The sequence below is a fragment of the Rhyacophila brunnea genome, unplaced genomic scaffold, assembly GCF_057557595.1.
Source record: "Rhyacophila brunnea isolate RB1 unplaced genomic scaffold, BYU_Rbru_1.0 scaffold_15, whole genome shotgun sequence".
Classification (NCBI taxonomy): Eukaryota; Metazoa; Arthropoda; class Insecta; order Trichoptera; family Rhyacophilidae; genus Rhyacophila; species Rhyacophila brunnea.
The window spans coordinates 1342903-1365105 of NW_028232806.1; the positions used below are offsets into that span (position 1 = coordinate 1342903).

At 33.8% G+C, this 22203-nt stretch overlaps 1 protein-coding gene across 1 annotated transcript; it reads left to right on the forward strand.

The window, feature by feature from the left end:
* Positions 1-1045: 1045 nt before the first annotated feature.
* LOC147074756 (protein KTI12 homolog) lies at positions 1046-6034 on the forward strand. The gene is made up of 4 exons (XM_085942687.1): positions 1046-1378; positions 2265-2487; positions 3934-4072; positions 5441-6034. The coding sequence occupies exons 1-4, from the start codon at positions 1111-1113 to the stop codon at positions 5726-5728; spliced, it is 918 nt and encodes a 305-aa protein (XP_085798813.1). The 5' UTR covers positions 1046-1110; the 3' UTR covers positions 5729-6034.
* Positions 6035-22203: the final 16169 nt, after the last annotated feature.

Consider the following 22203-nt stretch of genomic DNA (forward strand, 5'->3'; position numbering starts at 1 on the left):
CATTCTTTTTTTTAAAATATATCAATAGTTATAAGAAGAAAGTTTAGTTTACTAGTAGGCATTATTACTGTTTTGGGCATAATTATTGAGAGATTAATTTGAATTATTAAGTAGGTATCTGTTGCTTAAGAATAATATTTGGTTTGTATTACTAGTTACTATATTTTTCTTGTTTCGATAAATAAAATGTCACGTATAATAAATTTGTTTAAAATGATTTATCCATCCTATTCCGCATATTTTTATTTCCCCTTCACTCGATATTTACTTATTTATATGTAAAATTTTGGCTGGGAAGATAAAGATTTGTTCAAATTATATAATTCGCTTGGTTAAAGATGTTTTACGCATTAAGTTAATATCATTTAATTAGGTAATTATCATTTCTAACCCGGTGCAATATCAGCTATATCTAAAATACACGTTAATTAAAATCTACCACAAAGTGGATTTCAAGACCCACATAAACCAGTTATGTGCCTTTTACCCACAAAAAAAATATTACGACTAAAGTGTTCAATATTGTATTATAAAATATCATTTATACTGAATCCGGCATAAGGATCTAATTTTCAGTTTATTTGCTTTGTAAAAAATGTGAGGCATAGCTGAGTAAATCAATTTTTTCCTTCTCCTGAAAAGTTGTGTTTTTTTACATAGCGGATTTTGGAAGCGCAACGACGATATGGTAATTTTCATTTGTGGCAATTCTAGGGCAAACATAGTCTAGGGCCGCTTTAGAAGTGAAAAGTATTGATACTTGGTATCGGTAACGTATCATAAGAAAGTATTGATACCAGTATCGTGTTGAAAGAGAAAGTATCGGTATTGATGCTTTTCCCGTGTTCGTTACTTTTTGAATTTTTATTCCAAAATAAAAAAGTTATTATATTGCACCCATCTTGCACCTATCAGTACGTATCAAAGAAATTAGCAATGCTGGTATCGTATCGACAGATAATCAATACGTAAGTATCGAAATACTTCTAAAAAAGTACTGATACTTTTTCGACAGCTCTACTACATAGCGCATGTTTTGACAATTGACAGCAAGAAACGTCAAATAAAGTGAACATTAACCCTAAAAGTTCTATCTGAAATATTATAAAAATGCCGTTAATTGTTATGAGCGGTCTACCAAGTAGTGGCAAAACAAAACGAGCCTTACAGATAAAGCATTATTTCGAAGAGGAGCACAAAAAGCCCGTACAGATCGTGTCGGAGATCGAAGCAATCGTGAACGCTGGCTTCGAGAAGAATTCCTTTTATTTGGATTCCAAAAAGGAGAAGCACGTCCGCGGTGTTTTGAAATCCGAAGTCATGCGACATATCGGCACAGATAACATTGTTATTTTGGACTCTGGCAATTACATAAAAGGTGACTGAATTTCTCTTGTTTTAGGTACATAATTGCTTTTTCCTTCATATTATTATTACAATATTATATGTGATTCATTTCTCTTAACAATTTCAATTTCACTGTTATTTCGGTAAATGTGCCGCAGATGTGCGCATGAGATTTTATAACTTTCTTTTTAGACCGAACCAAACCTAACCTAACATAACCTAACCAACCCCAACCTAATATATCCTAATATAATCTTAGTTTGTGATAATGATGCATCAAAATGTATGAAAATTTCAAATTTTAAATTAAAAATAAAATTATTAGATCGAAAAGCATTTTCGCCGACAGAAAAAGGTATTTATTATAATTGTCTACATGGAGTAAACTGTTTTTTTTCCTTCACAATTTCTCTTAACAGTACATTGTTATGTCTGTTACGGGTGCTTCAAAATATGATTTTGTCACCACAGAGTCGTGGCAACCTTCTCTTTTCTTCTTAGTCCATATTCCTTAGGTAGAGCTTATGGGCACCGAACGACCCCTCCAAAAATACCTATCGCTCGCCTTTCTACTTCCCAGATCATGCTAGTACTCCAAAGCTCCACCGAATATGCTCTGTGGATAGTATTTATCAGCCTTCAAAACAGCGGAATTAAAGAAAAGGCATGCTAGATTGAAACTCTCAATATATCCATAGCTCTTGGCTCTCTAACTTGCCTTATCGTCAAGCTAGTCGGCTTCTATCTATAAGTGTATTCGGATTACAAGACACTGACATAACCTGGGGAGACACAAGAAGATTTCCAAGCGCGTCAGAGTTTTTGAGTCGTAGCGTCGTGTCCATATGCGCAACTTAGGGTGCCAAAATAGATAAAAAAAACATCAACATGTAGATAATCAATATTATTTATTCCAGGTTTCCGGTATGAATTATACTGTGGGTCGAAGGCATCTAAGACTACGCAATGCACAATATTTACAATAATCAATATCGATCAAGCATGGGATTTTAATTCAAAAAGACCAGGATCAACCGATCTACAGGAAAACTGCGATGAAAATAATTTAAATGGCACCAAAAGAATTGATCACAATAATCTGCCATATACCAGAGAAGTTTTTGATGCTCTCGTTTTAAGGTATGATCGATACATCTCAATACTTTTCAACTGTAAAGCCAATAGAAAAATGAAGCTGAATTTTTGGCTGTCAGTTAACTAAACGTTCCCTTGTATTTATACTGCTATGATCATGGCTCCCACAAGTTGGGAAGCTGACAGGGCTCTCGTCTGGAGGCCTGGGGTCTGGGGGGCCCTTCGCGGTGGGTCGACCTAACAAGTAAGATAAATTAATACACATCACAAGTTTTCTCTAATGGTAAAAAAGTCGCTATTTTACTTTAAGAATATTAACATTTTAAAATATATAGTTGTGTGATTATTGTGTGTCGATATACGAAAACTTCATAATACAAGTGGATTTATTCAAAAATACAAAAAATCACCCTTAATTTTATCTGCCACACTGCCTTTAACCCTAGCGCTAGGTAAGGGGGCCCGCCAAATATCTTGGTCTGGTGGTCCGTTTCAGGATGTGGGGGCCATGGCTATGACAACGAGAAACCCATGACACTCAATTTGGTCTGTCAATCAGTTGAGAGTACTTTCTCTTCCTCGTCAACCTTTAACCTTATCAAATATCACAAGTTTTCGTGGTCGAAAACCTGAATACATGCACAGGTAATCCGAGGAGAGTATTGCAAATACCCAGGCCATTGACAATTAACTCATTCAGCCTCTTCGCTGTCCATGAGGCAACATTCATCTTGAGCACATTTCGAATGTATCTAATTTCTGTTTTCCTATTTATTACTTTTACTATATAACCATAATATATTATGTATTTCAATGGCGAAGGGTGAAGGTAAGCGGTTAAGATCTGATATAAATAGTGCACACTAAACTTTGTCAGTCAAACGTATTTGTTTACTATCGTCCGAAGGTGCTTGATGGAATTTGAATTTAAATCCATTAGTATTTGTTTTCATTGCACGAAGACTACAATGCTTAGATAGTTTTTGTTAGTTTTTAAAATTCAATTAAAACCAGCCTAATCCAAGCCATAGTACATAATAGTCAAAAAATATTTGTTTATCTATAATATCTAAAATTATGCCATTAAACCATACATAACTTTAGATTTTTTATAGATAGAAGAATATTTTTTATCTATTATGGTTTGGTTTAGGCAGGGCTTAATGAATTTAAAAAAAAACTAACTAATACCATCTGTAATATGTATTCCTAATGCAACAAAAACAAATACGTATGGCTGACAAAGTTTCTTCTTCTTCGACCATGTCCGATCCTATTAGGATCATATGGGCCTCCACAGAGTTTAGTGTGTACTATTTATGTTCTATCTTAACACAATGCTTACGGGCCCTTTTAATTAATTTTGTAATTAACGTGTTAATTTGCATTTGAAAAGTAATTAGCAAAAACACAATTTTGTGCAGCCCGTAAGCATTGGGTTAACAGCCTATTGTATTATGTTTCTTCAAGGTGTCTTGCAATTTGTTTCAGGTTTGAAGAGCCAAACTCTCAAAGCCGGTGGGACAGTCCATTGATGGTTATCGGTTGTGATGATGAAGCGCCTTTGAAAGAAATCCATGCTGTCCTTTATAATAGAGCGCCGCCTCCACCGAATCTCAGCACGCAGAATGTAAGTTTTTTTCTTATCTCATTATAAATATGCAAAAAAATTAAATTGATTTATGTAATAATTGAAAAAACACAATTTTGAAAATTCTGTGCTAAAGAATAAAACATCCTTAACTTCTTCACTAAGGAGCATTTAATTACTATTTAATTACCACATTTTAATAACATGCTAATTATATCGAATGACCAACTAATAAAGACACAACAGGTGTGCCGACAGCGCTGAAAGGATTTAAAAACCTTATGTATACTATTTAGTAGATATTCAATAAAAAAATATAATTTATGTTAATTATTGTTTTAAGTAATTTTGATTTGGATGGAATGTTACATTCTTAAATCTTATGAATTATTCGCTGAATAAGTTTTTTTTTCCATGTTACTTAATTTGTTTAATTTTTAAAAAATGTACATACAATGGTAAACTTATGAAAACTGCATAATATACATTGAATAATTTAATCAATGCTTAATTGAGGAGCAAACATTCAAAAAGTGATTTGTCACACATTTTGAAAAATACCGTTTATTGTCAATTCTGATAGTCCATATTTAAATCTATGAAAGGAAACCAGAATCAGTGTTCAAAGAACCTTTTATCCTATAAAAAAATATAATGCCTTGATTTTCATTCAAATAGTGTTTTGCCCACAAGTTTCATGCAAATCGTGTTTTGTCCAAATTTCAAATCAAAAAATGAACCACTTCCGCAAATTTTGGATTATACAAAATACCAGGTTTAAAATTCTTTCCTTAAACAGTTTTATAATAAAAAAAACCATTTTGAGTACAATATGTTTTTCTTGATTATCTCAGCTCAACATCGACAAATCACGTTTTGAATGTTTGCTCCTCAATTATTGGTTAATATAAACTTTATTTTTTATTATTATGTTAATTGTAAAAGCACGAACATCGAATAAAGTCCTCGGAATAATTTATTTTCCTTATTGAAATAGAAACAATCTCTCCATATTCACTTCATCAATTAATCAGTAATCGATGACTCCATCGACCATCAAAAATTACTGCAAATGCTTGCAAACTATTCATTCTCCTTTGATCAGTATTTGCGTAGATAATTGGCATTCAATACAATATCATATTATTCGACACTGTTTATTCTTTAATATTTCTTTTTACAAAATATAATTATTTGACAGCTGTCAGTTGTGTGTCAATATTCTGCCACCTGTACATGCAACCTGTTAGTTATAAGTTTTTAGTTATCCAAAAACTCACTAATGCTTAAGCCAACTTATTTAAATAAGTACTACTATGCATAATGCCCTAAGATAACTACGACATTATTATCTTATTTGCCGATGTTTCATATCAATTAATTTTCTATTTCTACTTTTCCAAACAGCCTCCTCTGTCGTCGACAAATTTCCTCTTTGACCTGGACAAAGTGACTCAAGAGATATGCGCGAGGGTAACAGCTCACGTGAGGGAATGTCCAGGAAGCGAGGTCCGTTTTCCGGAGCATCCAGGAAAGATTATCAGCGCTGAGGCAGTCCAGGACGCCACCCCTGCAAAAATAATCCGACTCAGAAGGCAGTTTATTTCTTATGCCAGGATGAATCACTCGACTCTAGATGTTAAAGTGATAGCTGGACTTTTTGTGCAATATTTAAATAGTACGCTACAAGAATGAATTTTAAATAAATCTTAAATTATTATAAGAGGACTTGTTTTATTGTTTTCTGTAAGAACAAAAGAGATTGGGGTATATTGTAATAGACGTGCTGTTTTGTATTTTATGTATTACAACACTTGGCTTACCACCTCCTATAATAAAGAGAATAGGTGTACAATGTTTTCATTTCGTTGGGCCACATTTGAAGATTTTCATGACAGTGGTGAAGGTTGCCTGTTGAAGGTAGGTAACTGAAAAGAGTCCTAGGACAGCCATACTTACAGGGCTTGAATTTCAATTTTGTACATCTTCAGCATTTTACTGAACAAAAAAATATTTTATTTTACCTTTTTATAATAGAAATTTCAAGAAAAAAAGACAATGGGCACTAAAATATATATTTATAAAAATTAATGCGCAATCACAATTAGAACTCAGACTAGAAAATTCTACTATGACATGGTTGAGCGTTTTGACTGCGAGAGCATTTGACATTGAATCCAGCACACTTAAATTAATATATTTGTTTACATCGCTGTAAGCACGTTAGGCTTAAACATCTACAGCCTCAGGTCACGTGACAGTATGACACTGGTTTTGAGATCGTGTATGTGTATTTTTTACGATAGGTATGTGTGTAAATGTATGTATGCGTGAGATGTTCGAAATTGCTTGCAGCCGTTTTTTGATTGTTTTGTTGCCATAGTCGGTTACATATTATTAGTGCCATGTAAATGTCAGCCTCGTTAATCAATCGAACAATAAATTTATAATTCATACCTACTAGAGGTGCGAAAACTGGTCGATTTTGAAGACTAAGTATACTTACTACCAGTATAAAAAAATACTAAGTATCGAAACTTGTTCCAAAATACTTACTAGTATTTGGAATACTATATAGAGCGTTTGGCGTGCGTATGCGACATAAGTCTCATACTCAACTGGAACTAAAACCAACTCCATATTAGTATTTAAAATATCGGCTTCAATAGAAATGCTAAAAATACATTGAGCTTGCTTTATAAGTTGTTTTTCTGTTAGGTTATAATATTCTTGTTAACAGAAATGAATAACAATGTTTTTTTTATTTTAAACATGTTTTGAGTGGTCATAACAAGCCTTTGCATTATCTCACCACTGTGCTGCGACACAAAATTTATGACCTATTGTTCATACATGCGAATGCAATAGACTAATAAATTAAAATATACCTATATTCAAGTGCTATCTTGCTGGCGCGCATTTATTGTCAATAGTGTTGAAAGTCTACCAAATGGCGAGAGACTCGTAATGATATCATCACAAGTTTTTTGGAACAAGTTTATTGGGCCACACATACTAAGTATGGGTAGTTTCATCCGAGACTTGAATACACAAACTGGTGACAGTATTTCCAACTCATCTCTAATAAAAACCACTGATCTACACTATCTTGTACGGCAGTTTCGAAGTCGATCCGAATTCTGCGGCGTCGGAGCTTCTCAACATAGATTCGTTCGCACTTTGGAGACCCCACCTGGCAACTGAGTTTTACTCAGATATTTCCAATGAGTAACTCATGATCGCTATGGATTAAGTATTAATTACTCAACAATTATTAATAATATTACTTATGCCAACACGTCAAAATAATATTTTACTCATTAATAATTTCTTTTATTTTGTTAACTGTCAATTCATGGTGGCACTGCATTGTATTGTTGTTTTAATTTAATAAAACGCATTTTTTTTATTAAAAGTGGAATAAGTACTACAAAAAAAATGCGTTTTATTAAATTAAAACAACAATTCATTAATAATTACGTAAATTATTACGTATTCACAACCCAAAAGCATGACCGATAATGAAATAATTACAAGATAAAAACAACTTTTTATATGCCACGTTTTTAAATTTTCTGTTTAATCATATAAACTTGACAATTCTATGTATGAATAAAAAAAAAATTATTGTACTTGATAGAAATACTGAATAAATATTATAGAATACAGAAATGTCATTTTGACATTTCACATTGATTTCCATAGTAACGCACGTATATATTAATAATTTAGTTGCTAGGACCCCCTTAGCAACCGACAATAATAACTTTCCATACAAAACAGAATTAAATTCTGTTGAACCATATAAACTTGACTTGACTAGCTTAAACGATCAAAAAAAATTGTACTTGACATGTCATTTCGATTTCCATAGTAACGCACGTATATATTAATAATTTAGTTGCTAGGACCCCAGACCCCTAGCAACCAATAATGGTGTCGAAATAACTTTTCATACAAAATAGAATTAACTGAAAATGAATTCAATTCTGCTTAAAAATGTCTAAAAGTATTAAAAGAATGCATTGTCGTGTTCTGATATATTCTAAAAGTTTCAAATGTCTAGCTAGTCGGGAAGTTGGTTAAAAATTTTGGACAAACAAGAAAAAAAATTGTACCGGACAAACAAGAATACGAGTTAATAAAAACGTGGTAATATTCAAAGTCGATTACATCGATGCACCTACGTTTTTTCTCTCTCAAAGATGTCTGAAAAACTGATTTGAAGACAATGAATTTAATATGTTGATTGTTTAATAAATCATTTTAATGAGTTTTTACATTTTATAAACCAGATAATTATAAAATATTTTGAATTTAAAAAGCTGTAGGTACTGTAAAATTTACTACCCCGAAATTCTTATTACTCTTATTATGAACTCTTTTAATCCAGAGTCCCTCAGTTATCACGCAATCACTAAAATAAAAACACCGAACAATATAAATTCGGCAATATGTAAAAGTCTCGGCAACAGAAGGGTTAATAATATAAACCAGTGTTCCATAACCTTTTATCAATACGGCTAATATATCAATGTTTTGTTCGTGGACCACATATTGGTAATAAATCTATATATTCTCACCCAAATATAGATATATTATTATATTAAATCAAATATGTATCTACGGTGATGGTTTAAGCAGGTGCTTGATGGAAATATATTATGTTGGCTTGTGGTCAATATACAGGGAAGGACTCAAATCCTCATTTTCTAACTAAAAGATGAACAATTTTAATTCTACTTCAAAAGAATAAGTAGGCGCAAAGATGCAATACGCCACTTGTCATCATCCAATGCGCCACGGTTTGGCCACCACTGACATAGGCGATACTGTGCCATAATTTTTGATAGTACCAACCCTAGGGCGGTTTTGACTTCCTTCAACACTTTCTTCATCCTGGACAATCCGGTGCTCCTCTTAACAGTTTCTTAAGTGGATCAATATTAAATTCAATTCCCATTGGTACAGTCCATTTTATTGTTCGCCGTTTATGTCTCTTCTTGTCCCTAAGGGAATCATGCGTAGTCCGATTTGCTGGTAACTTATTCATCATTATTTTCATTTGACCGATACAGCGCAATATTTGTATTTTCATATGCTACGACTGAGGGTTTCCAAACTTTTTCTACAATGGAACACTTCGCAAACCCGGAAATTTTAACGGAACACTTAGTTTATTTTGCAGGTTATTGCGGAAAACGCAGGTTATTGCGCAGCTTACCATTCTGCCAATTTTGGCAACTGTCGTTAAACTGACAAGACTTGTCAGCCGGTCAGTTAAAAACAATATACCCCATCTTTTTCATGCGCACGGTCTGAGAAAAGATGGTCCTCCGTCTGTACCTAGAGCATGGCTACCACATCCCGAAGCGGGCCCCTAACTTATCGCCAAGGTTAAAGTCAATGTGACGATCTACAGCTGCATATTCCAAATGGTGTTCGAGGTAAATTTAAGGGTATTTTAGCGATTTTTTGTATTTTTAATACACCCACTTTTATTTTCATATGCACAATTATGGGGATGTCAAATATCGACAATAATCAAAAGTTGTAAGTATGGCAAAACCACATATTATTAAATGTTAGTATGTTTGAAGTGAAGACATTTTTTACTATTAGTGCATGTTTGTGATGTGTGTTTATCTCACTTGGCTGGTCAATCTCTCACGCCGGGCCCCCCGTAAGCCCAGGCCCCCAGTCTAGAGGCCTGTTAGCCACCCCCTTGTGGGAGCCATGACCTATCTAGATACTCGACGTCATAAACATCAGTGGAGATTGATCATCACTCACCTTTCAATATGAAGTAGATTCTTTAATTATTTTAGTTTTACTTATTTTACTTCTACTTAGTAGAAGATCTTTAAATGTGTTGCAGTGTATAAAACCTTTCCAAATGGTCGCGGAACACCTATTCAGGTTCGGCGGAACATAGTTTGGGAAACCCTGTGCCACGTGCAGTGACGTCCCTAGACAAAATACTGCCCCTAGGCAGTGTCAAAATGCCACCCCATTATACAGTATTTTTTTTATCCTTTCATGACTTCAATATCTAAGAAATACATTATTAACAAAATATATACTTTATTGAATTTAAATATCATCTCTACTTTAATAGATAATAATGCGAGTCCACTGTTTCAGATACATTTAAAAATACACCTGACAACTTTCAAATCTCGCAAATAACTGGAAAAAATAGTTGGATAAATTATTAGGTACGTACCTACCTATAATTCGCAAATCTGCACGTGTCATTGCTGGTTATCAAGGAGTGATGTCCAAAGACAACGGAAGTAAACTAGACATCGCAAACCCGACAAAAAATACAGTCCTGTTAAACCTTTTATGTGAATTATTAATACATTTTGTTTCCAACTAGTGAGCTGATTTTTTTAATGGAAAGATATTTCCGTCATTACTAAGTTTAGGTACCTATTTCTATATATTATACCTAATGATTCTTCTTGATTTGCCGCCCTTCGATTAACTGCCGCCCCCAAGCGACGCTCAATCTGTCTACCCCCACGGGACGTCACTGTCAACGTGATCTTCTCTACCCCGTAAAGTATGTACAGCTCCTCATTATAACTCGACTTCCAAGTGCCATTTTATTTAATCCATCCTATTTTTGCTCAATAAATATATAAAATAGTGTCTTCTCCAGTCATTGAATGATATATGTATGATGCACATACGATAAATACCAAGTTATCATTAATGGATAAAAGATTTATTCAATGTTTCACCTTGCCTAAGTAAATACTATGCTTAAAAAAATATTTGCGTTTTTGTATATTTTATTGGTAGGTCGCAAAAAATGGCATGGAAAGTCGCATGCGGCACGCGTCCTGCAGGTTGTTCATTACCCAAACTCCTACAGACATTACTATCGCGTTTTTTTCCCCACACCCACAATCCTTTGTGGGGAACATTTTTTTTAATTATCTGTAGAAAAAAAATGATGAGATTTTACAGAAAATAAAGGTTTGAAAACAATGTATTTGCGTTAATTAATTTGATCCTTAGAAATAGAAATTAATTAAGCTATGGATAATATTTAAATCGGCCACTTTAAAACAAACATTTTCACGGGTTAACGGATGGAAAAAATAGTTTTAAAATTAGATCATTATATTTTTCAGTGATGGCTATATTAATTTATTATTTTTCTCTGCGTATATTAAACTCAATTAAATCAAGTAACGTATTATTTCTTAAATTGATTTATAATAAGGCCCCATTTAGGGAATGGGAAAACTGGACGCCAGGACAATTGGACGCCGCACTGTCGTAGACACGTAAACAGAACGTAGACGATGAATTTTAATCAGTTTCTATCTACTACTTAGTAGTTTTAATTCATATTACTCTTAACATAATGTTTCTTTTATTTCGGATTCAGAATTAGCATGCCTAAGGCTTTATATAAAAATAAAAAACTCTTTTTTCGTTGGAACTTAAACATATGCACGATTAAATTATTATTTACGTCTGCATAATTAAATTCTCATGAACTATTAAATCATAATATAATAATTTAAATATAAATAATAATATTAAATATTTTTTTTAAAGTACGTACAAGAAACCTACGTCTATTTATTTTCGAATTGCGTGGCGCCCAGTTGTCCCGGCGCCAAATCGTCCTAGACCCCCATTTACGTGAAACGCTATAAAATCGAATTGAATAGAGTCAGAAAGATTTTAAAATACTCATAAATTAATAGTCTAATAAGAGCCTTCGACAAATGGGTCTAAACTAAGGATTGCAATACCGGTATTTGAAAACCGGTATTCCAGTATTTATCAATACCGAAATACCGGTTTTAAAAATCCAAAATACTGGAATTTTTGGTATTAAGAAAGCACACTCGTTTACGTTTTTGAAAATAAATTATAAGTTATGTGCTGTTAAAATGCAAATATATTGAGTGAATCAACAGAGGTGAAAAAATAATAAAACAAATTTCATCAAATATATTTAAATAAGTAATTGTCGCGATGAATTATCATAATATTATTTCGAAATAATAGAAAACATCCGTGACAAAAATGTTCAATTATTCTATAATACCTGCTCTCCCAATTCAATAATTAGAATAGTACATTCTTAAATCTTGTGAATTATTCGTTGAATAAAAGAAATAGTTAATTAAAAATTATTATTGGAGTGACCCGTGACGTCGGTTAGTGATTAAAATAATAAATAGTTCAATTTAGAATACAAAAATCGATCGCCTACCGTAACTCAATTTGGAGAGCGCTTATGAGCAGGTATTAAAAAGACCAATAGTTAAAGTTTGTAGCAATTAAGCATGGCAGTCGTAGCGTAGTGGTTATTAATGCACAGGGCGCGAAACCCAAGAGACGCAGGTTCGATCCTGCCGGGTGTATAACTTTATTCGAAAAAAGATATTTTCTATTGGCTATATTTTATCATGAGTGTTTTCAGAATTATTATGTATATCAAAAATGTCTTAAGTTGCAAGCTTCGTATTTTTTCCGCTGGGTGCCTCTGGTAGATCGAGTATATTCACCCTAATGGTTTGTGGTGAGATATTGTTTGCCACACATTGACACGTCTTGCTAATGCCAGATCAGGTCGCGAAGAAATAAAAAAAGTTAAAAAAAATAATACGAAAAACTGCACAATGCTGTAACGGAATATGACCAGACAAGAGATAAAATAAGATACTTCCAATAATAAAATGATTAATTTATGTTATGTGCAAAATTTACATGTTTATTTATACTTTCTTAACATACAGAATTTGAAAACATATCATATATACACCTATAGAGATATAGAATTACAAATTAAATATCTATTTTCCGTAGTGTCAAATTATAGCAAACTCGGTAAGGAGCTGACCGCAATAATAAATTCTGCATATCCGTTTTTCATTTAGTCATCCATTGGCGCAAACGCCAGATAAATAGCTGACTCGATTATTTCAATAAAAAGAATATTATTCTGATTGTATAAATAGCGAATAATAATTCATCGGAAAGGTCACTCGAATATAAGTTCCCGGCCTGTTAGAATCACTCTCTATATACTCCCACACAACATCTCATTCTACCGAGATTCGGACCTCGGAACCGTATCATAAGTATTGCAACATAACTACTGTAACATACTATTGTACCGACCGTTACACTACAAAACTCGCTGCTGCATCTATCTTCGACTTCTTCATCTTCATCCATCACACCATGACTCCCACAATGGAAACTCACATCGAGCCCCACACATCTAACTACTAGAAAATATCTCCATATTGTAACATTCATGTGAATTATTCATCAACTAAAAAATAGTGTATTAAATTATTATCAAGACAGTGCAAGTACGTTATAACTAAAATTTGGAGTGATCCAGGCATCGGTTAGTAATTAATTAGGGCACAAAATAAAATTGATACCTTGATTTAAAACACAAAAACCGATAATCAAAAATTAACACAATTTGATGAGAATTTCATGTAAAAGCTACTAGCTAATTTCATCGTTATTAGATAAGACGTCCGTAGCTTAATTGTTAAATAACATTGGCGCGAATCTTAATTTCTTCTTTTGATCATGTCCGATCACAATAGAATAATATGGGCCTCCACAGAGTGGAGGTTTTTATTAACAGATTTTTGTTTTTGTCACAAATGGATGTTAGCCATTTGCTCAACGTATTAGGTTCATAATCTGAGTCCAAACACATATTGAAAATCAGACCCAGGATTCCAACCTGGGACGCACAACATTGTAAGACGACGCGTAAGCCGCTCGGCCGTCGCGGGCGTCATCTAGTAGATAACTTCGGTGTTTTCAAATGATGTATGTTCAATATTTAGAATCTTACATTATCAAATTTGTTGAATAAATGAAATAGTTTATACTTTATAAATTTACTTTTATGTAACGTTAATTACCACGCCCACGATGACCGAGCGGCTAACGCATCGGCTTATAGTGTCGTGGATCTCAGGTTAGAATCCTCGGTCTGGCAAATACATATATTGTTTTTCAATGTGTGTTTGGAGTCTATATACCTAATAAGTTGAACAAAAGTGGCTAATATCCATTTCTCGTAAAAACATAATAATATGATCTTATAATCGGACATGGTTAAAGAAAAAAAAAGTTAATTCTAAATTGTTTCTAAATCTGAAACTATGTTTCGATTTCAAGTATATTAATATTATTATAAAACGTTTTCTTTTTTAAGTAGGTACATTGCAGTTTAAAAGCAAATAAAATTTAATAGACATATGTAAAAAATACCGCTTGAGTATCTGATTTTTTTAAAATACTTCTTTAATACTCGATAATGTTTTCATTTTGTTTGGGGTATTAATTGAAACTTAAGTAATACAAGATAATATTGAGCATACTCAGAGCAAAATCCAGAATCTTAGAGTAGCACAGCGTGGTATGGAGAGCTGGACATAACGCGAAAGGACAAAAAGAGGAATGAGTGGATAAGGAAGCAGACAAGGGTTTGCGAGATGTGATAGAGTTCGTTTAAAGCCTCAAACGGAGATGGGCTTTACACATAGCTCGAAGAACAATCGTTGGACAAATTTAGTCAAACAGTGGTATCCAAGAGGTACAAAACATCCGCAAGGCAGCTGGATCGATGGAATGATAAAGTTCTGCGGAAGGCAACGCAACGCATAGAACCGAGAGAAATGGAATCAGCTTGTAGAGGCCTTCATTCAGCAGTGGATAGATTCAGGCTGATGTTGATGATGAATATTGAGGTAAGTACTTAATTATAATGATCTTCTTTGGCAAGTTTAACATTTAACAACCCAATGTTAAACATATTTTTCTGTCTGAATATACGTTCGTACACTATTGAAAAAAAAACAACTTTAGGTACTGTATCTGTATGACATAATCGAATGTTAAAAAAAACTGGCAACTTGATAGTGCAAACGATACATAATCGAAAAGACGTTACAATGCAATCCTACCATGGAAAAGCCCATATAAATGATTTCATTGTTAGCCTCCCACATAGATAATTAATTTTTATTAATAAGTATTAAATTAAATGTAAAGCCTTTAATCCTATATAATAAAAGTGAGCATCTGCCATGGCATTCCGCGAAACAAAAATGTATGTTTATATTCCATTACCAAGGTATAATACAAGCATAACATACATATTCTAGGGGGTTACTAATTTAAATTTATATTAATATAAGAGGGAACAATGGGTCAAGGGCTACAATTCTGTAAATTAAAGTAAACAATGAGTTAGACGCAGTTTTGTAATCGTATTTATTCATGCGTGCAAAAAATTCATGCGTATTACACAAATTTGTTCAGCAAGATTCGATTTATAATATGTCCCAATGAATTTGCGACAGATACTGGGTGTTACTTTAGGAGCAACGAGGAGTTAAGAGAACGCACCAAGCAGCCTCTCATCGCGATGAGAGTGAAGAAGCGACGTTGGACCTGGCTCGGCCACGTGCTGCGGATGCCAGAAGAGAACCTCAACCTGGCCTGCCTATTCTTCAAGCCGACCGGATTCCGGCGTCCTGGAAGGCAGCTAAATACGAGACGACGGAGTACGGGATGCTGGTTTGACGTGGAACGAAGCAAAAAGACTGGCGAGCGACAGGGATTCTTGGAGGCGCCGCGTGATGTCCATATGCTCCAATTAAGGGACGGATATGGCCGAAGAAGATTAGATTTTGGATTAGAGAGCAAAGGAAACAATTGAATATATCTCTATGATTTTCGTATACCTACATAGTTTCATTTTAATTATAATATTGGAATATGCTCTACAGTCGCATATGAATGACGTTGTTATTTCCAGCGGTACGTTTCTTTGACGCAAATGACGCAATAGATTTGTCAGAAAATTTAAAAGGGAGCCACCAAAGAGTTAAAATCAGTCACAGAATTATTAATTAATAATATAAAAAACGGATGTATATTTCTCACAAACTGACTGTAAAATATTTCCCAAAGCATAACAGAATTCCTGAATTTATAATTTAGTAAATTTATATTTAATATATAAAGCTAATGACGTCACGTGGGAGTAGGCAGATCATGCATTGTTAATAGATTAACGTAGAAATTACGAATATTATAAAAAAATTTATGGTTGTGAGATTTTTTCGCCTGCTGTAACATGAACAATATAGTAGTAGCGGCCGAGCTCGATCCAGAGACCTTGCGATTTAACAGACGAGCACGCTACGTGTTACGCTATGCCGGACACCGAGTGATTGATAACAATCATTATCAATAATATTTTCTTTCAATTACAATTTTCAAGCCTGTTTGAATGCATATCTGCGTATCTATTCTATACACAAGACTGGTTTCGGCCGCTACGGCAGCTATCTAGGGTAATTGTAACAATTACAATAAGTTAGCCGTCTAAACAGTCAAAACTTGTATATCTCGCTCTAAAATTTACCATAGCCAAAAGAGGTGAAAAACTAACTTATTGTAATTGTTACAATAAGTGCTAATACTTCGATACAAACCTACCCTAGATAGGTGCTGTAGCAGCCGAAAGCAGTCTTGTGTATAGAATACATGCGCTGGGGTAGTTGTTCATCCATGTCATGGTTCAATGGTTAGCACTACAGTACGAGTTCGGACAGGGTTACTAATTCCTAACAATCCTGACTAAATCGGGACGTATGGCCAGCCTAATCATACAGAGCAATGTCCTATACAGCGTTGTGTTAATTCTATATTAATTTTTGCGTCTCTTTAAATTTGAGCTATATTTTTCATACCCATCTTCTTCTTCATCTTCTTCGACCATGTCCGTCTTTTAGTTGGAGCATATGAACACCACACGACGCCTCCAAGAATCAATATCGCTCACCAGCCTTTCCAGGCACATTCGCACTTATACAAACTGTGCGCTTCAGATAGTGAGAGGGCACACTTGAATGGTTACATGTAAATTGTACGTAAAACATTTCACCGTGGCACAGTTCTCAGTGAACTATACGGTCTCCAATTTTATTAGATTCAATATGAACATTAATTCAATATTCATAGCTGATTTTGGCAAAATTCATGAATTCGAGAATGAAAACCTAACCTAACAAATAATCATGTAAGTATATCAGCTATTTTCAAAATCATATGAATTTTATGTCAGTACTATACGACCCAAAGAGGTTGGACGGTCTTTAATATATGGCCATATATTTCCGATACAACATTTGACGGTAAAGTGTGATACGGCGAACTGCATACGTACAAGTTTCCGGACACACACTTGAATAGTGTAGAATTTAAAAAGACATATTATATTGTTATACTACATTTAATATTTTTAGTTTTTTAAGCCCTCAGATCCGTTGTCCTCTCAGCTATACATAGATTGGCACTGAACAGTATCTATAAAATATTGATCGTAGTCAGTAAACACTCAACAGGTTATTTTCTAAATTACATGTCACTTATTAAAAACACCTACTGTATCGTCATGGTAACATTAAATAATAAATAAATGATTTTATTGTTGTGATATTATATTGGCACCTAACCTATCGTATCTATCTACGAATCAAAAATTCAATCGATACAATGGAGTGCTGATTTGTTTCCGGATAATGCGCTATCGCCAACCAATATCATCAGAATACAGTGAATAATAGGAGTTTCAATCGTATCTAAGCCGGCTATCACATCTAAACTCGCCTCGTCTGCCGCACAGCCATAAATCAAACCTTCCAAAAATGTCGATCATGTGTTGTATCTGATGACCGCGTACATCGACCTGTCGACAGTTGCATGTATATATAATAATATATACATATATAACATTATAACCGTCGAAACAGATAGACATTTGGATGCGGCGATCAGCGAGCCGGTATAGGAATGACCAATTAGTAGGTATTTGCATGCGTCCTGGCGTATTCGACTCGCAGTCCGAGAAGCATGCGACTTGTCGATTGCAACAGTAACTGTTTTTTCAAACTAAACAGTCGCATTCGAGCAATCTGCGGAGCTCCATTTAGCAACGTGTCTTTTGTGAATAATGATGACGTCACACGGCTAATGTTTGGTATATCACCGCGTATTCATCCTCCTTATTTCCTCGCAGTCACGATTTTCTTTGACACAGATGACGCAATCGATTCATCAGAAGTTTTAAAAATGGTCCCCTAAAGAGTCAGGTGGAATAGTTTAGAAAATCTGACGAATTGTGCAATTTAATATAAAATTGGCATAATAAATAGGATCATTTTAAAGATTTAAGAAAAGAGCCACCTGAAAGTTTACCCAGAACCCCCTAAATTCCAAAATGGTTCTTTAATTCAAAATATCTCCACTTTTCTATAATAATTACCGATTGATTTTCAAATTGGACATGTATTTTTTGGTGCTTAATACTAATTTGAAGTTATATTTGAAATTTACACTTGAAAGCCCATAAATGCATTATGTATTTTGTTTTCAAAATTCTATTTTATTATTAATTTGTATTTTTCTTGAATTATTGTTGTTTTTTTAATTTTATTTCTTTCGCTAAGATTTTTTTTTACTAAGTTAATTTACCTGGACTTTTTATTCTAAATGTCATGTTGTGAACGTCTTGAATTAATAATTTGTTATGTGCTCAATGCATCTTAAATAAATAAATAAATACCAAGATGACGGCCAAAATTTCAATTTTCAATAATAATTAGCGTCTGATTTGATTGGTTTTTAGTGTATGCGTACTTTTTTGTGATGCGGAATACTAATTAGAAGTCAAACTTGATATTTTTTAATTTAAAGCTCAAGATGGATGATATCATAATAATGCATGAAAAGTATAACATATTTTAACAAATAGTAATACACCTTACGCGATTTAGTTATGTAGGCCTTCGCCTGGCCATGGTCCATGGTCACCTGTACTTCGACCGCGCGCGGCAGTCGTAACGACGCGAGTGCTTGTGGACGGCTCAATGAGATCACATGTACCTGGAATGCGCGCCATGTGGACAAGGCCTTAGTGTAGTTTAATACATATATATTATATTATATTCTTTATATACTTTATAATATTTTATATACGAAATTATGAAAAATCGTGTATTTTTTCGACAGGACCGAATGTTTGCCGATTTAATGCGACACGGTGAAATACAAATTGTCATTTCCGTAAAAACACAAACAATTCAAAGGTTTTGAAGTTATACTTCTTTTGGGGCGTTTGGTAGAGAGTGAAATTGAAAGCTGCGCGCGCACACCGTTACGAAAGTGCGTGACAGTATGAAGTTAGCTGCGAATCAGTGAGCTGTATACAAACGCAAGTTTGATAGTAGAATTAACGAATTTATTATTGTCGGCCATTTGCAATTATTCCTTACGTAAACAAACGATTAAACGCCAGAGTGACAGTAATTGTTACTCTAAAAATAAAAATAACGAGAAATAATTATATAATTTAGTAATATAAGTTAAAGTGTGTATAAATAAACCAACGGCGCTCCAATAAGCGGTCCTTTTTCTTGAGTGTGTAATTTAACAAGATAATTAAGAGCTAGTCGAATAATCTAGGTTATCACAAGTTTTGTTTTTGTTTTGTTACGCCAAAGAAGTATAACTTCTAACGCGCGTACATCGGCGTGTAAGTATACACACCGTTTTTTTTAATACAATATTAATAATATATGTTTACAGATTAATGTATATTGATCTGGACTAGGTTTAACTAGTTATACTTTCATTTTATCAGTATCAACTTCACAAAAACCATTAAATTCGGTGACATTCTCCTATCACAGAAGTGATTTGCAATTAATCGGGGAGATTATAACCCAAGTGGATAGATCGTATAATAAACACCCTTATCTGAAACACGTAACCCCAATTTATTAATAATTTGCATCTTTTACGTTCGCCGACAAAATATGCATGATAATAATATGTATATATTATATTACTTAGTACAAACTAACATATTAATAATTTTACGGACGCAGTGATTACTGGGAACGATTTGTATTGTATCGCGAATTTATACCTGAATAACAAAAATGAAAATGAATAATAACGATGTGAAACGTAGAGGTCTAATCTAGAACAACAATCTATAAATAAACATTGTATAAAACTATTTAAAAATCATATAAGTATTGTGTGTAATCAGTAACATGCCAAGGGTGTTTGCCGCCTGGGTGCCAGCCCAAAATGCAGCCCCCCGAATTAAAAATGATTTTTTAGCAGAAATATGACAAGTCGCAGAAAAGTTTAAAACTCCATGATGTGTGTATTAACAATTTTTTTACGAGAAATGGATGTCAGCCACTTGGTCAACCTATTAGTTACATACTCTGATTCACACACAAATTGAAAAACAATATGTGTACTTGCCAGACCCAGGATTATAACCTGGGACCCACGGTGCTATAGGCCGACGCTTAAGCCGGAGGTCATCGTGGGTGTCTAAAAAATAATTTATTGTCACGAAATACGAAATATTACGACATATTATTTTAACTAAATAATATAAAATTCTGAATTATAATGTAAAGCGACTCGAAACGATCGATATGTATCGATGGAGCAAGGAAGACTAAATATATAAATTAATCTTTAATAATACGGAAGAAAATTGTGCCGCACGCGATATTTTTACTATCTGCAAAAAAAGCTTATGAGACAAATTGTTTTTTCTTGAAATATTGTACCTTTAAATTTCCGTGTTTTCTTGTTTTACGGTTCTTGGGACTTCTTTTTCCGCCCGGGTGTTTCGCACCCATAACACCCCCGCTTGTCGTGCCCCTGTATATAATGAGTACACGTGATTTAATTAAACCTTTCGTATTGTTTTTAATAAAAAAAAAATCTGATTCCTTTTGTTTCCATTCTAAAATCGAGTCAGGTTAATAAATGAGACAGGCAACGGTTGACAACATGGCAGCAACTCACTTTACCATTAATCTGCTATTATCTGACCATTGTATATATTTGTGATAGATAAATCCGTGTAAATAAATTTGTTATTCGAGAACTGTTGGATGTAGGCGTTTTTAGGTCCACATCTTATCATACTACCCTACCGCTGATATCTTGCCATTTTAGCTAGTCCGTTAATTAAAATTATAATGTCCATCTGAATTCTGACACACTCAAATGGAATATATCAATACTGAAGCGATTTGGTTGAACACATATATCGCACAGTTCGGGAGAACAAACAACTGATTTCAATGAAAGTTTTGTGGACACACAAGTCAGGAAATACTACCAATAAAGATTACATTTCTCATTAAAATAGGTATCCAAATAAATATTATATAATATCTTTTCTAACATTTACACAACAGTATGTAGTGTCAAGTTAGTCGAATAAAGCTCAGGGTAGTATTAATAGTGTCCGGAAACTTGTACGTATGCAGTTCGCCGTATCACACTTCACCGTGTATATTAAAGACCGTCCAACCTATTTCAGTCGTATAGGACTGACATAAAATTCATGTCTAAATAAAACACGGTTCTTGTCGGTTTACACTTACATGAAGCCAGCAGCAAACAAATTTTGAAGATAGCCGATGTGCTGGATTATTTATTAGGTTAGTCCGCCCCAGAGGGAAATTTTCAACAAATCATCAAATCAAATTTGAGTTGAAAATGTCCCTCTGAGGCGGACGAAACCGGTCTTAATCTATTAATTAAAAGTGAAATAAGTACTACAACAAAAAAATTGCGTTTTATTAAATAAAAACAACAATACAATGCAGTTCCACCATGAATTGACAGTTAACAAAATAAAAGAAATTATTAGGTTAGGTTGGTTTTTTTTCCTAGATGCCTTTATGGATACCTCGCATTTACTATCGAGGTTTCTTTAAGGACTTTGGCACGCAAACTACTCTACTTGATGCTAGTCAAATGAAAATTGTGCCGGCTGAGAAATATGCCTTATTGAAAACTATTGCTAATTTGAATTCGGCCAGGGCCTATGAAACCGCCTTGCAAAACCCCTGGAAAATTCTTTGTAGCGCAAGGCGGTGGTGATTCTGATGAATATTTTGTTGTATTCATTGGGAACTGAGAACTACAATTTATAACCGAGTTTTTTCCGTGGTAAAAGACATGTCGCGTAGGGCTAATATTCTGAGCATATACTCATCCTATCTTATATGATACAACTTTACTGTCTGCAATGATCCACAAAC

Bases quoted from the DNA above. Each gene is read 5' to 3' on its own strand.
- LOC147074756 (XM_085942687.1), top strand. From the start codon at position 1,111: ATGCCGTTAATTGTTATGAGCGGTCTACCAAGTAGTGGCAAAACAAAA. The intron at 1,379-2,264 runs GTGACTGAATTT...TATTTATTCCAG, and splicing joins CTCTGGCAATTACATAAAAG to GTTTCCGGTATGAATTATAC. The intron at 2,488-3,933 runs GTATGATCGATA...AATTTGTTTCAG, and splicing joins TTTGATGCTCTCGTTTTAAG to GTTTGAAGAGCCAAACTCTC.